The sequence below is a fragment of the Oryctolagus cuniculus genome, chromosome 12 (assembly GCF_051225735.1).
Source record: "Oryctolagus cuniculus isolate XC-2025 breed Fujian yellow rabbit chromosome 12, ASM5122573v1, whole genome shotgun sequence".
Lineage (NCBI taxonomy): Eukaryota > Metazoa > Chordata > Mammalia > Lagomorpha > Leporidae > Oryctolagus > Oryctolagus cuniculus.
Window position 1 is genome coordinate 3,012,311 of NC_142878.1, and position 12,468 is coordinate 3,024,778.

A 12,468-nucleotide genomic window follows, 5' to 3' on the forward strand; every position below is an offset into this window, starting at 1 on the left:
ACCAAGTCCCCGCCCGCACAGGCCGCCAAAGTTGGCAAGTCTGTGGCTCTCCAGGTTCTCCTCACCCACCTCCCCCGCCAGCCCCCAGCGCCGCGCCTCGTCGGTCGCCAGCTGGACGGCCGCCCGCGCGGGGCTGTTCCCAGGTGTCGGCCTTTGTGCCCGGGAAACTTTGAGAGGCCGGGCGGGCGCAAGCTGCCCGCAGCCCTGCGCCCTGGAAGCTAAGAGGAGCCGGGCGGGAGGAGCCGGGGGCGCCGGACCGCGGGGTTCCAGGGCGGAGGCGAGCCGGGCGCGGAGCGGAGCCGTCAAACCGCGCGCGGGGCCGGGCGCGGGGCGGGGCGGGGCGGGGGCGGGGCAGCCGCGCGGGAGGAGCGCGGGCTCGGGCGCCGGAGAGCCCGCGTCTGTCGCCGCCGCCGCCGGCCCCGACTCGCGGGAGCGCAGGGTCTGCCCCGCGGCGCCCGCGGCCCCGGCGGGCGCACACCGCCATGCAGCTGCAGTGCCGGAGCTGGGTGCTGGCCGCGTTCGCGCTGCTCGTGGTACTGCTCCTCTTCGCCGACATCTCGGAGATCGAGGAAGACCTCGGGTAAATCCCCTCGCCGGGTGGGGCGCGAGCCCCCGCGAGGTCCCTGCGCGGCCGCTTTGTGTGCGCCGCGCCCCTCGCTCCTCTGGAGAGGTGGGGCGCGGCCCCGGGGCCCGGGACGGTGTGGGGAGCGCTGGGGCGGGGCGCGGCTGCGTGGGGCGGCCCCGGGCGGGGTCCCGAGCGGCCCTGGGTGCCCCCAGTCCAGAGGCGGACTCGTCCCCTCGGCCTCTTCCGCGACGAATCCGTGCGCGGCGTCGCCGGGGTCGCGGGAGGGCGCCGGGGAGTGTCTCGGGCGGGCGGCGGGGCCGAGAGCGTTGGGAGGCAGGAGTTTCTTTGTCTCCGGCTCGGCCGCTTTCTCGCCTTGGCAAAGTGGGCAGGGGGCGCGCGGAGATCTCGGAACGCGAGGCGGGGATCCCCGGGCTGGGGCGGAGCGCTGGGGTTCAGCTCGGGCCCCGGGGAGCGCGAATGTTCCCTGCACCCCCAGACACACGCGCGCGCCTCCCGCCGTCCCGGGAGCCCCGCGCGGACGCTGGCAGCGCTGGAGGCCGGGCGCGCGGGGCTGGGGCTGGGACTAGGGCTGGGCTAGAACCCCCAGGCCCCCGCCTTCGCCTGGCTTTTGTCGCCCAGCAGACCCCGCGACGCCCCCCGGCGACCCCGGGGTACTGTGCGCTCGCAGCGCCGAAAGGGAGACATTTCAGGAAAGTCTGTGCCGCCGCCCCGGGGTGGGCGGGGGGCTTCTGGGTTCCCAGGAGCACGGTCTCGCTCTCGCTGTCTCCCGAGTGGGTCAGGAACACGCGCCCCTCTTCCTCCGCCAACCCGGGACAACCCGGGGAGCGCGCTTGCGGCGCGGGACACAGGGCGCGGTGGCAGGGAGGCTGAGCTTGCGCCCCGCCCCGCCGGGCCCGGCCCCTCTCAGGAGCTCGAGGGGGAGGGGAAGCAGCTGGGGGTCTGGGAGGCGCTGGGCGAGGAGGTGGAGAGGTGTGGAGGAGCGGAGACCGTCCCCTCCTCGGTGGGAACTGTGCCTCCGAGCCGGCGCCCTGCCGCGCGCGCCACTCCTTTGTCCCGTTTGCTGTTTCATTGTCAGCGGAGGGGAGGCTCCGCCACGCCGCCAGGTCCGTCCGAGGGAAGCTGCGGTCCTGGGTCCCGGACGCCCAGGCCCCAAGGACCCCAGCCTGGAGCAGGCGCCACTCGCCCGCCCCTGCCCCTGTCTGCCAGCTCAGCTGTCCCCTGTGGGCTCGGCGGGGCTCCCAGGACCCCTCCCTCCAAGCCTTTCTCCTCCCCGTCCTCGGCTGCCTCCCGCGCTCCGAAAACTTTCACCAACGGCTTTGCGTTCTTGCGCCATGAGCCATCGGCTCCCACGCGGAGACAGGGAGAGGGGCCACTTCCAAAGCTTCTCGACTCAAAAACGTGGGTCGGGAAGCAAATCGGGGAGTCGCGTCTTGGGGTGAGGGAGAACGCAGCCGGCGGGGCCTTCCTCCTGGGCGCCTGGCCTCCTCCATGGCGGTCCTGCGCGGCCCAGATGCTCGCTGACCTTCGAAGAGTGGGAGGGCGGGCCTGCGCTCTGCGCCCAGGGTTGTTCCACGGTGGAAAGGTGCGGGACAGCCTCCCCGATCCCCAGCTGAACCCTCCCCTTACACCTTCTTAGCCAGAGACTTCAATTTCTAAAGTGCTTTGCACACAGTGTTGCACTTTCCTGTCAGTTGCCTCTCTGAGCCTCCACCCGCCCATCAAGCTGCTCCAACAGGTGCCGGGGAGGCAGCACCCAGGCCTGGGCACACGTGTGTGTTTGAGGCTCTGGGTCACTGCTGTGTCCCTGACCCGTGTCACTGCGGGGTCCTGCTGCTTCCCATCCTGCCCCTTCCTGGGGTGATTTCAGGAGCAAACAGCCAACAGGTCAAATTGCCATCTTCTACGTCTTCCCTCTGCCCGATACCCCCGTGCTCAGGCTGAAGCTGGCTTGACCAGTCCCATGCCAGGCCTGAACACCCCTCACTCCAGCCTGATGTGCTGCCCTGGCTGGCGCTGGACCTGCCCCGTGATGGGGAGCATCACTCGAGCCGCACCCTCAGCCTGCCCTACCTGGACTGAATCCAGAGGAACAGAGGCCACTCTGGGATCCGGCAGGTGTGGAGCAGAGGGTGGGAACCCCAGTAGCACCTCCTGCCGAGTTCTGAGCCAGCTTGTAACACACACCCGCTTCATCCCTCCTCGGAGCCCGCCCTGCACAGCCAGCTGGGCTCAGTGCCAGGGAGGGGGGCGAGAGGAGCTCCCTCGCGCGTGGCTCCCCAAGCCCACATCGTATTACTCCAGCCCTGCTCATCCCCCCAGCTTGTCCTCCACCTGTGCTGGGGGCAGCTCGGGACCTGCCGGGGAGTCCCTGGGGGAAGGCAGGGGTTCACCGAGGCCCTGGGATCTCGGGGAAGGAAGGGAGCAAGCGATGTACACCTGAGCTGTGGAGGAAGACGCGCTCTGCTTCCTGGCACTCCTGCCTGCTACTTTATAAGGGAGGCTGTGGTGTGGCGCCTCAGTGGCCCTGGCCAGGATTTTCGCGGAGGGCTGTTTCCGAGGGCTCTAGTGCTGATGCTCTTGCCGTCCTGCAGCAGGGGCTGAGTGAGAAGAGGAAGCACAGAGTTCAGCTCTCAGCGAAGCACCCAGAGTGGGGCCCAGTGGCCCAGGCACACGCTCGCATCCTAAGCCAAAGATCGGGGGAAGCTTTGCAGACACGGCAGAGCCTTCGCCCAGGAAGGGAGTGTGGGTGCCCCTGAAGGAACCCCGCCCCTACATCAGCGAGGGTGACTTTGAGCCTGAGCAGCCACGCACCTGTGCAGGACCATACCCGGCAGGTGCGGGCAGGGCAGGCTTACACAGGCCTCGCCTGCCGTGACCCCTGCCCTAATCATCAGGGAGTGACAGAGCTCCAGTCAGGGTCATGAGAGCGACAGCCGTCACAACATTGACGATGGTGACCACAGGTAGCATGGACTGAGCTACTTCCATGCGCCAAATGCTGTTCAGGGTGCTTTGCCAACACACTCACTCCTTAGCGGAACCCCCTGGCCACCTGCCGGTGGCACCAGGAACTCCGGTGTGCCAGGCACTGGGCCGACTGCTCTTTCCCAAGTCCACCCCAAACCCGTGTAAGCTGTATGTCCATTGCCATGCGCAGTTTCCCGCTGGAGTGAGGCTCAGAAAGGCCGTGTGAGTGGGTAAGTCACGTGCCTGGACCCTCAACCCCATGGCCGTGACCATCACGTGGCACTGCTGTGTCCTCTGAATCCTGTTCTCCCATGCAGTGTCAGGGAGTGGATGGCAGACCCGTCTTCCTGACTCCCCAGGCCCAGAGTTCTGCTCAGAGCCTGGTCTTGCCTTTCTCATTTCCTTGTCTGTAATTTAGGGAGGAAGAAGGTGGGTGAGGAGGAATGGAGACATTCCTGGGACTCCTCACCCCAAAATGTCCATCTGGTCCAAGCGCGCTCCTGGGCTCACAGGTGGCCCTGGGGTGGACACGTCTCGGCGGGGCAGGTGCCTGCTCCATTGCATACCCGATTCTCGTGCCAGCTGGAGGGGCCGTCCAGTGTCTGCAGACCCTAGGGTTGGGCTCCAGGGGTCTGGAGCAAGTGACCTCTCTCTGTGCCAACATGCTAGAGTGTACATCTGACCAGAGCTGCTGCCACCCAGGGCACCCCAGCTACACACCAGGCCCCGTCTGGAAAGTCTAACAGACACAGAGGCGCTAGCACGGACCCCCAGCTGGGGCTGGACTGTGAGTGGGCAGCGGCCCCGGTGTCCAGCTGAGATGGAGGGAGAGGCACGAGGTGTGGATGTCCAGGTGGACGAGAAGAAAGTGGCCTCGCACGGTGCCGTCCACGCCCGGCGTGAGAGCCAAGCGCCTCTCTTCTCCGCGGTCTTGGTGCACACCTCTCCAGTGGGAACAGGATTGGAGGATAAAATGGGAGAGAGGGGAGTTCTGGCCTTCACTCGCCTGCCCAAGTCCTGTTGCCAACTGTTCCCAGCATCAGATTTAAATTGTAAATAGAGCCCCATCTTAGAAACCAGGGCCGCCTCCCCTGTGAAGCAGGGTTGCTAGGTTTTAAAGTTGCTTAGGTTCTTCAAATTGGCAATGTTCGAAATTGCAAATTATAAATACTTCTCAGGGAGAGTGAGGTTCTAGAAGGCTCCCATTGTTTTTATTTCTAATTGTTCCTTTCATACTCGTTAAGTGATTTTGTTTGAAAGGGACAGACCGAGCTCGCCTGTGTGTTGGTTCACTCCCCAGACGCCCATAGCTGCCGTGGGCCAGGCTGAAGCCAAGAGCTGGCCCCTCAGTGTGGTCTCCTGTGTGGGTGGCAGGGAGCCAACCACCGGAGCCACACCTGCTACCCCCCAGGGGGTGCATCAGCAGGAGCTGGGAGTGGGAGTGGGAGTGGAACCGCCACTCGAACCCCAGCTCTCCCATATGGAATGTGGGTGTCCCAGCCGACATCAGAACTGCTGTGCTAGGTGCCCATCCCCCACTGCTCTCAGCAGGGCACCCAGAGCCACACGTGGCCTGGCCTTGGCCTCTCTGCCCAGCCTCCCTGGGCTCCAGCCACCCTCTGTTGCTCACAGTTCTCCAGAATGTTCCGTGACTCCACTCCTGTGTGCCTTCGCACGTGCTGTTCTCCCGTCTAGATCACCCCACCCCTGCCCTGTGCCCCTGCCCTGCGCCCCTGTGCTGTGTTGAAGTCCTCGCCCTCCAGGGTGGCAGGGGGGTGTGGGGAGAAGCTGGGCCGCTGTCATGTTCTCCCCACCCAGCTAGGGAGCCGCCTTGTGTCCTGACGGGACCCGTCTGTCCCAGTGTGTCCTCGGCTTCAGCCGTGGCCGACTCCGCGGTGGTGCCGAGGGGAAGGGCTGCGACCACATGACCCTCCCAGGCATGAACCCCCCCGCTGTGCGCTAGGCTCCCGGAGGGCCCTGCACGAAGCAAGCTCTGGTCAGCCAGGGTTTCCCCCAGCACCTTGCTGTGGGGAAGAGGGACTCAGAGCAGGGGCTGCCTCCCGTCCACGCTAAGGGTGGCACACGCACGTCCTCCAGGCTGGACAGAGGTGGACACAGCCCCCCGACAGGGCCTCCCAAGTGCCTGTGGGCAGTGACCCAGAAGAAAGGGAAGGAGGCCCGAGGTAGCCAGGATGGTGCCGGTGGTCACCGGGTGCCCTCCATCACTGCCTGGGGAGAAGCCCCTGCCCTTGAGAGGGGGCTTCCTGGGAGGATCCCAGGCACCCCTTTTATGAAAGGGGCGCAGATGGCGGTAGAAATGCCTCCTCTCTGGCTGACGTTAGTAACCCCACGCACAACCCCAGTCCCTCTTTCCCAGACAGCTGCCGGCTCTTGAACCCCAGCAGCCTGGGAGGGGCATCCAGGGGTCTCCCGGGAAACAGCCTCCTGCCTCAGTGTCCCCACGGAGGCTGTGGCCAGCAGAGGGTGACAGCCAGCGTGTTCCAGCTGGGCGTCTGCTGTGTACCCAGTGACGTCTGAGCACGTAACTCTCGCCCCCACCTGGAATCCTCCCGCAGGGGAGGAGGCCCGGGCTGCTGTCAGCCCATTTTACAGAGGAGAAGGTGGAGGTGTAGAACTCGAAGCCACATATGCAGAGCTGGAATGAACTCAGGCTCCAGGGAGCAAGGGGAACAATCCAGAAGTGACGTCCTAAATGACCTCCTGTAAGGACAGTGGGCATGCTCCCATCCTCACGGCACGTGCCTAGCACCACAGGGTCACTGCAGCGCAGAGCCGGGGGCCCTGGGAGCCGGGGCCATAGTGGGAGGCGGCAGCCAGGAAGAGAGAAGTCCCTCTGTGCAGTGGGGAAGGACACACGTGGCCATGCCCGCGCCCGCCCTGTGTCCCCTCCTCCAGCCGCCGCCTCGTCCCCTCTGTGTCTCATCAGAATGGCCCTGGAGCACAGCGTTCGTTTGACCATCTCATTACCGGGAGAGAGACGTGCGCACACTGAGAGAAAAACAAGGCAGATGATTAGGGCCCGGAGGAAGTTTCTAGACAAAGACAGGAGCGGATGGGGCTGTCAGCTTCCCCAGGCCTGGCACAGCCTGGTGAGGGGGAGGAAGAAGCCCCCGGGAAGGACTGGGCACCTGCAGGAGAGGGGGCATCCTGGGGGGCCCTGTTCTCTGGGGCTCACACTGCCTTGCTAAGAGCCCACCCATCTCTCTTGGGTCCCCGCCCACCCTGCCCCTGGTTTGCAGACAGGGACATGGACACACAGAGAGGTTCCTGGACTTGCTAAGGGCACACAGCCAGTGGGTGAGGAGCCGGGATCCCAGCCGGGTTTGCGTGGTTCTGTGACCCGCTTGCTCTTAGCCATGTTTTGGTCCTGAAGTCACCTGGCTTTTGTTCTCTCCGGGGCAGCCCAGTTTCTGTACCACACAGAGTTCATCAAGGCTGCCGCAGACGGCCAAGCCTGTAGAAGATTCGGCGGTGTCAGGTGGTCCCCTGGGCGCAATGGCGGCCGTGGCCATTGGGCACAGCCTTTAGGGGTGCCAAGGACAGGGCAGGCCCACCGAGGCTCTACCCAGGGACCCGTGAGCTTTCCCTGACTTCTAGAACCACAGAGCAAGGGCTGTGCCTGGAGGAGCACTGCTCAGGTCATTCTTGCCCTCGTGTGCGGCGGACAGCCGCATGGCTTAAACAACGGAGGCAGAGGCCTGAGAAGTTCGGGGAAAGTGAGCAGGGTTGACAGACAGGTGGCGGTCTGTGCTGTTTGGCTGTCGGCAGCAACGGTGCTCCACTGCCCCTCGGAGCCCGTGGATGGGGGACTTGACCTCAGGTGCACCCTGCCTCATGTCCCAGCTGCACCCGAATTCAGACAGTTCATTCCCAGGAGGAGCGAGAGCCCAGCTCCCCCTGTGGTCTGGCCTGGCCTGGGCAGGAGGCCTCCAGCCGGGCGAGACAGCAGACAGCAGTGTGGTGACCGGCGCCTCCCAGGGACCGGCCGTGATGGGCCAGCCCGGGGGCTGCAGCCCCTGCCCCAGCCTGCCGCTGTCCCCCGCCTCAGCCGTCACCCCAGCAGGGTCAGAACGACTCACGTGGGGCTCCGCCACACGGCTCTCCCTGCTGCTGACCCAGGCCTGCTCCCCTCCTGCCGCTCGCGAGCCAGAGCATCGGCGGGGCCGCTGGGAGCCGCCCTTGGAAGACTGAGGCTCTTGTGAGACGCAGTGCCTGTGACCGTGGCCGAGTGACGAATCCCCTCCGAGACTCAGTCCCCCAACCTGCCTAGGGAGGTCAATGATACACAGCTCGCAGTTCTGCGAAATGACGTAAGACACACACAACACGGGGAGGGGCAGCGCAGCCGCTGCAGGAATCAGTAACGTGTGACCCAGCAAACCCGACCAGGATAAACCCGACAGAAACAAAGGCAGGGTCCCAACGCCGTGTGTGCGTGCCACGTTCGTGGTAGCCTGAGCCACAGTAGCTGGAAGTTACAGCCACCCAGGCGTCCAGCAGGGATGGATGGGTAAGCAAAATGTGGAGTATACCAACAACAGAACATCAGTCAGCCTTATAAAGCAGGCGGGCCGGCCTGCGGCTCGGGGGTTGCGCCGCTGCGTGGGAGCCCGCAGCCCACGTCACAGGGCCCGGGTCGGGTCCTGGCTACTCCACTGCTGACCCGGCTTCCTCCTAACACACAACCTGCAGGTGTTGGCTCAAGTACTTGGGAGCCCGCGGCCCACGTGGGAGACCCAGATGGAGCTCCTGGCTCTTGGCTGCAGCCTGGCCCAGCCCTGGCTGTCGTGAGCATTTTGGGAAATGAACCAGCAGACGGAAGATGTCCCTCTCCCCACCCCCTGTGTTTCTCTGCCTTTCAAATGAAATGAAAATAAAACTTTTTTTAAAGGAAGGAAATTCTATTTTTTGTGTAAGATGTATTTTTTATTTGCTTGAAAGGCACAGTTACAGAGAGAGGTCTTCCATCCACTGGTTCACTCCCCAGTTGGCTGCAATGACCAAGCCTGGGCCAGGCCGAAGCCAGGAGCCAGGAGCTTCTTCCGGGTCTCCCATGTGGGTGCAGGGCCCAAGCATCTGGGCCGTCTTCTACTGCTCTCCCAGGCCATGATAGCTGGATCAGAAGTGGAGCAGCCGGGACTCGAATCAGCGTGCATGTGGGATGCCGGCATCATAGGCGGGTACTAACCTGATACACCACATATGCCTGAAACTGTCCCAAAAAGAAGGAAATTCTGATGCGTGGGGCGCATGGATGGACCCTGAGGACATCGTGCTCAGTGGAAGAAGCCGGGAGTGGGGGCACGGGGGGCGTTTGGCTTGGTGGTTAAGACACCCGCATCCCTTATCACAGTGCCGGCTTCAAGGCCAGACTCCACTCCTGACTCCAGCTTCCTGCCAGTGCGCACCCTGGGAGGCAACGGCGACGGCTCAGACCTCGGGCCCCCGCCACCCACGTCGGAGCCCTGGATTGAGCTCCTGGCTGCTGGCTTTGGCCTGGCCCAGCCCTGGCTGCTGCAGGAACCTGGGGACTGAACCAATTCCTTCTGTCTCTCTCTCTCTGCCCCCCTCTTATCTTTTCAAATAAGTTAAATTTTCTCAATCTTTTATTTTAAAAACCAGCTCATCAAACCCCCTGTTCCATGTGCACGAGGTCCCTAGAGACAGGAAGTGGGAGGGTGGGCGCCCAGGGCTGGGGGTGCGCAGCACAGGTGGAGCTTTGCAGAGGACACGTTCTGGAGGGGTGGGGGGTGAGGACTGCACAAGGCAAAGGCCGTCCAGGCTGCTGGACCGTGCACTTGAAGGCGGCCGCGATGGAAGCCCGGGTTCTGTGTGTTTGACCGCAGTGTAAGGCACAGATGTGAAAGTGGCCGGGAGGGGCCTGGCGGCGCTCGCGGCACCATGATTTATTCTAAGAGCACAGTTGTGGTTTCACGAAGCCACAGCCACTTGGGGGCTACTCAATTTAAATAACAACACATAGCGCCAGGAGGGAATGGGGAAGGAGGCGGAGGGACAGACTCACAGACTCAGAACGGGAAAATCCAGGCCGTCCCCGTGCTGTGCCTGTGCCGGATGCACTTGCCGGGAGGCGCCCGAGTCCCACCGCGGGAGCTGGGAGCGTGGGAAGTGTACACACGCGTGACCGTGGCCACTCCGTGAGCGCTGTGGCCGGCCCACCTGTCCGAGTTCTGTGGAGGGGCCTCACGGTTTAAGAGCCTAGACTGCATTGGAGGCGGAAGCACACACACACACACACACACACACACTGCACACACACACACACGCGTGCACACACGTGATCCAGCTTCCTGGCTGCCCGAGTCCTCCCATCCAGAGGGGCGGCCTCCACAAGGCGTCCTTAGCTTCCAGGTGAGCCTGACAGGAGAGGAGCCCGTGGCAGCTGAGCCCAACTCGGCTCCCCCGGGCTGGGAAGAGTGGGGGCTCGGCTGCTGCTTTCCTTTCGCGATTCCCCTGGAGGCAGGAGGGCCGGGCGCGGTGGGCCCTGGAGGCGCGCGTGTGGCATCCTGGCTCCTGACTGCCACGGGCGGCAGCACCCCCGGGGGCTTGTTGGAAAGAGCGCTGGGCCCCACTCCGGAATTTCTGGGGCCTGGGAATCTGCATCAGGACAACTCTGGGGGCAGCTGAGCCTGGGTCCTTCTGAGGCCGCACCTGAGAGCACCTGGCTCAGGACCCGTGGGTCCAAGTGTGGGCCTCGCACCAGCGCTGGGGCGATGAGAGGTCCGGTAGGAATGCGGGTTCTCAGGCCCCCTCCAGCCCCAGGCCTGCTGCGTGTGAATCTGTGCCCTGTGGGAGGGGAGGCAGCACACCGCCTGGCGTGAATGGTGCCCGGATGACGGAGCCGGAGGGGGCCGCCTGGTGTGAATGGTGCCCGGATGACGGAGCCGGAGGGGGCCGCTGCCTGGCATTTTCTCTGTCTAGTGGTGCAGATACACACCACGGAGCTGCAGATGGGCACAGTGTGCAGGGCAGCGCCAAGGTGTGCAGGCTGGGTGTGAGTGGGCCACAGCGCGTGGCCCGGGTGTGCAGGCTGTGTGTGAGTGGGCCACAGCGCATGGTCCGGGTGTGCAGGCTGGGTGTGAATGGGCCACAGCGCATGGCCCGGGTGTGCAGGCTACGCCACATAGCCTGGGTGTGCAGGCTACACTGCCTAGTCTGGGTGTGCAGGCAGCATTGTGTAGTCTGGGTGTGAGTGGACCACACCCTGTAGTCTGGGTGTGCAGGCTGCACCTCATAGTTGGTGTGAGTGGGCCACACCCTGTAGCCCGGTATGTAGGCTGCACCGTGTAGTCTCGGTGAGTGGGGGCTGCACCGCCGGGGTGTGAAAGCTGCCCTCTCTGATGCTCCCCAAGGACCTCGGCACACTTCCCCCTCGTCAGGCGACACGGGACTCTGACTGGTTTCTCTGCCTTCCGCCCAGCCCCCGGCCCAGGTTCTTCTCTCCAGGGGGAACCTGTGTGTGCGTCTCCAACGTCCATCACACAATTGGCCTAGAATAATCCTCAGATGGGTGTCGGAAAAGGGATTCCTGCTTGGCTACTTCCTGGATGCCTGGGTACACACCAGGAGCTTCCTGTGCGTTGTTTCACACATTTGTTGTAGAATTGCTGCAAAACCCATTTTGTGGACTGGTAAACTGAGACCCAGGCAGAGCGCCTAAAGCATAGCATAGTGAGGCTGTGCCAGGGGTCAGCCACTTGCGCCTCTTTCCCGCTGTGCTCCCCAGGGAGCCCGGGCCAAGAGGGGAGGCAGGGAAAAGTCTTAGCCCGGCCTCACCCGTGACAGTAATCGAAGGAGGGTGCCATATGTCAGAAACAGCCTTGGCCCAGGCCAGGAGCACCAGATGGAAATTTCTGGAGAATCTGGCCAGCGAGGCTTCCCCCATCTGCACCCGGCCAATGTCCCCACCGGGCAGCAGGCCCCCCAGGACCCGTCCCTGGAGCTCCGGGGGGCTGAGAGACTGGGGCTTGGTCAGGCCCAGATCTGCCTCTGCCTCCGCTGTGAGTTGTGAGCCGCAGAGGGGCCGTGCGGGCAGCTTCAGGGGTGCAGGCGGGCAGGGGTGCGGAAGACCGGAAGCCAAGTTGCTTCCAGGTGGAGACGGCCCCCTGCAGGCAGGACACGAGGGCCCCCGGGGGCTTCACCCTGCTCAACCTTCCATTCAGGACAAGGAGCATCGCTGTTGTGTGTCTGGGGTGAGTCAGCTGCCTCTTGTGAGAAGGGCTTGTAAGTTCCTCAGTGAGTCTGTTTAAGGACAAGTCCTGCACACGCGGGGCCGATCCCTGGCCGGCCCGCCCGGCGACGCCCCCGGCCGCGGTATTCCCTCCCGGTGGCGGCTGCAGCTCCTCACCGACTCCAGTCCATCCTGCAGAGGCACTGCTCAGACGCAGCCGGTCACGGGGCTCGCACGACGCAGGAGGCGCCAGTGAAACGGGTGCACAGTGTCAGGGCACGTGCAGCTCCCCGGCGCCCACGCGGACCCCAGCCCCTGCGGCTGCAGCCGGAGGCCCCTGAGCTGCTTCCAGGGGCACACTCCCCACCCTCGGGCCGCACGCGCAGGGCCTCTGCTCGCTCTGCGGAAGCCCGCCAAGCCCGGGGCAGTTTCAGACGGAAGCCAAGTTGTTCCTCCGGCTACACCTGTGGCACCCGGCAGCCAGCAGGTGCCTGTTTGGACAATGAATGAAAGAAGGGGTGGGAGGGGCTCAGGAAGGCCCCTGTCACCCGTACCCCGGGATTCTTTACACCCCCGACTGCGGTGGCCTCGCAGGGCCGTGGCCAGGGAAAGATGGGAGAGGGGTGCACGGCTCCCCGCGTTATTGTCTGCCACAAACCCACCGAGCCGTGTGTGGCTCACAGGCAGAGGCCCCGCGCCACGG

The 12,468-nt window shown here is 64.5% G+C and overlaps 1 protein-coding gene across 2 annotated transcripts in view; it reads left to right on the plus strand.

Moving 5' to 3' along the window:
• Positions 1–367: 367 nt before the first annotated feature.
• The window catches only part of ST8SIA2 (ST8 alpha-N-acetyl-neuraminide alpha-2,8-sialyltransferase 2), a 41,423-nt gene continuing 29,322 nt past the window's right edge, over positions 368–12,468 (plus strand). For both annotated transcript variants that reach the window (XR_016218650.1, XM_051835185.3), the window contains exon 1: positions 368–580. Coding sequence is in view for 1 of the 2 variants with exons in the window: in XM_051835185.3 (XP_051691145.3) it covers positions 483–580 (98 nt within the window). In the remaining variant the exon portion in view is untranslated. The remainder of the gene's footprint in view (positions 581–12,468) is intronic.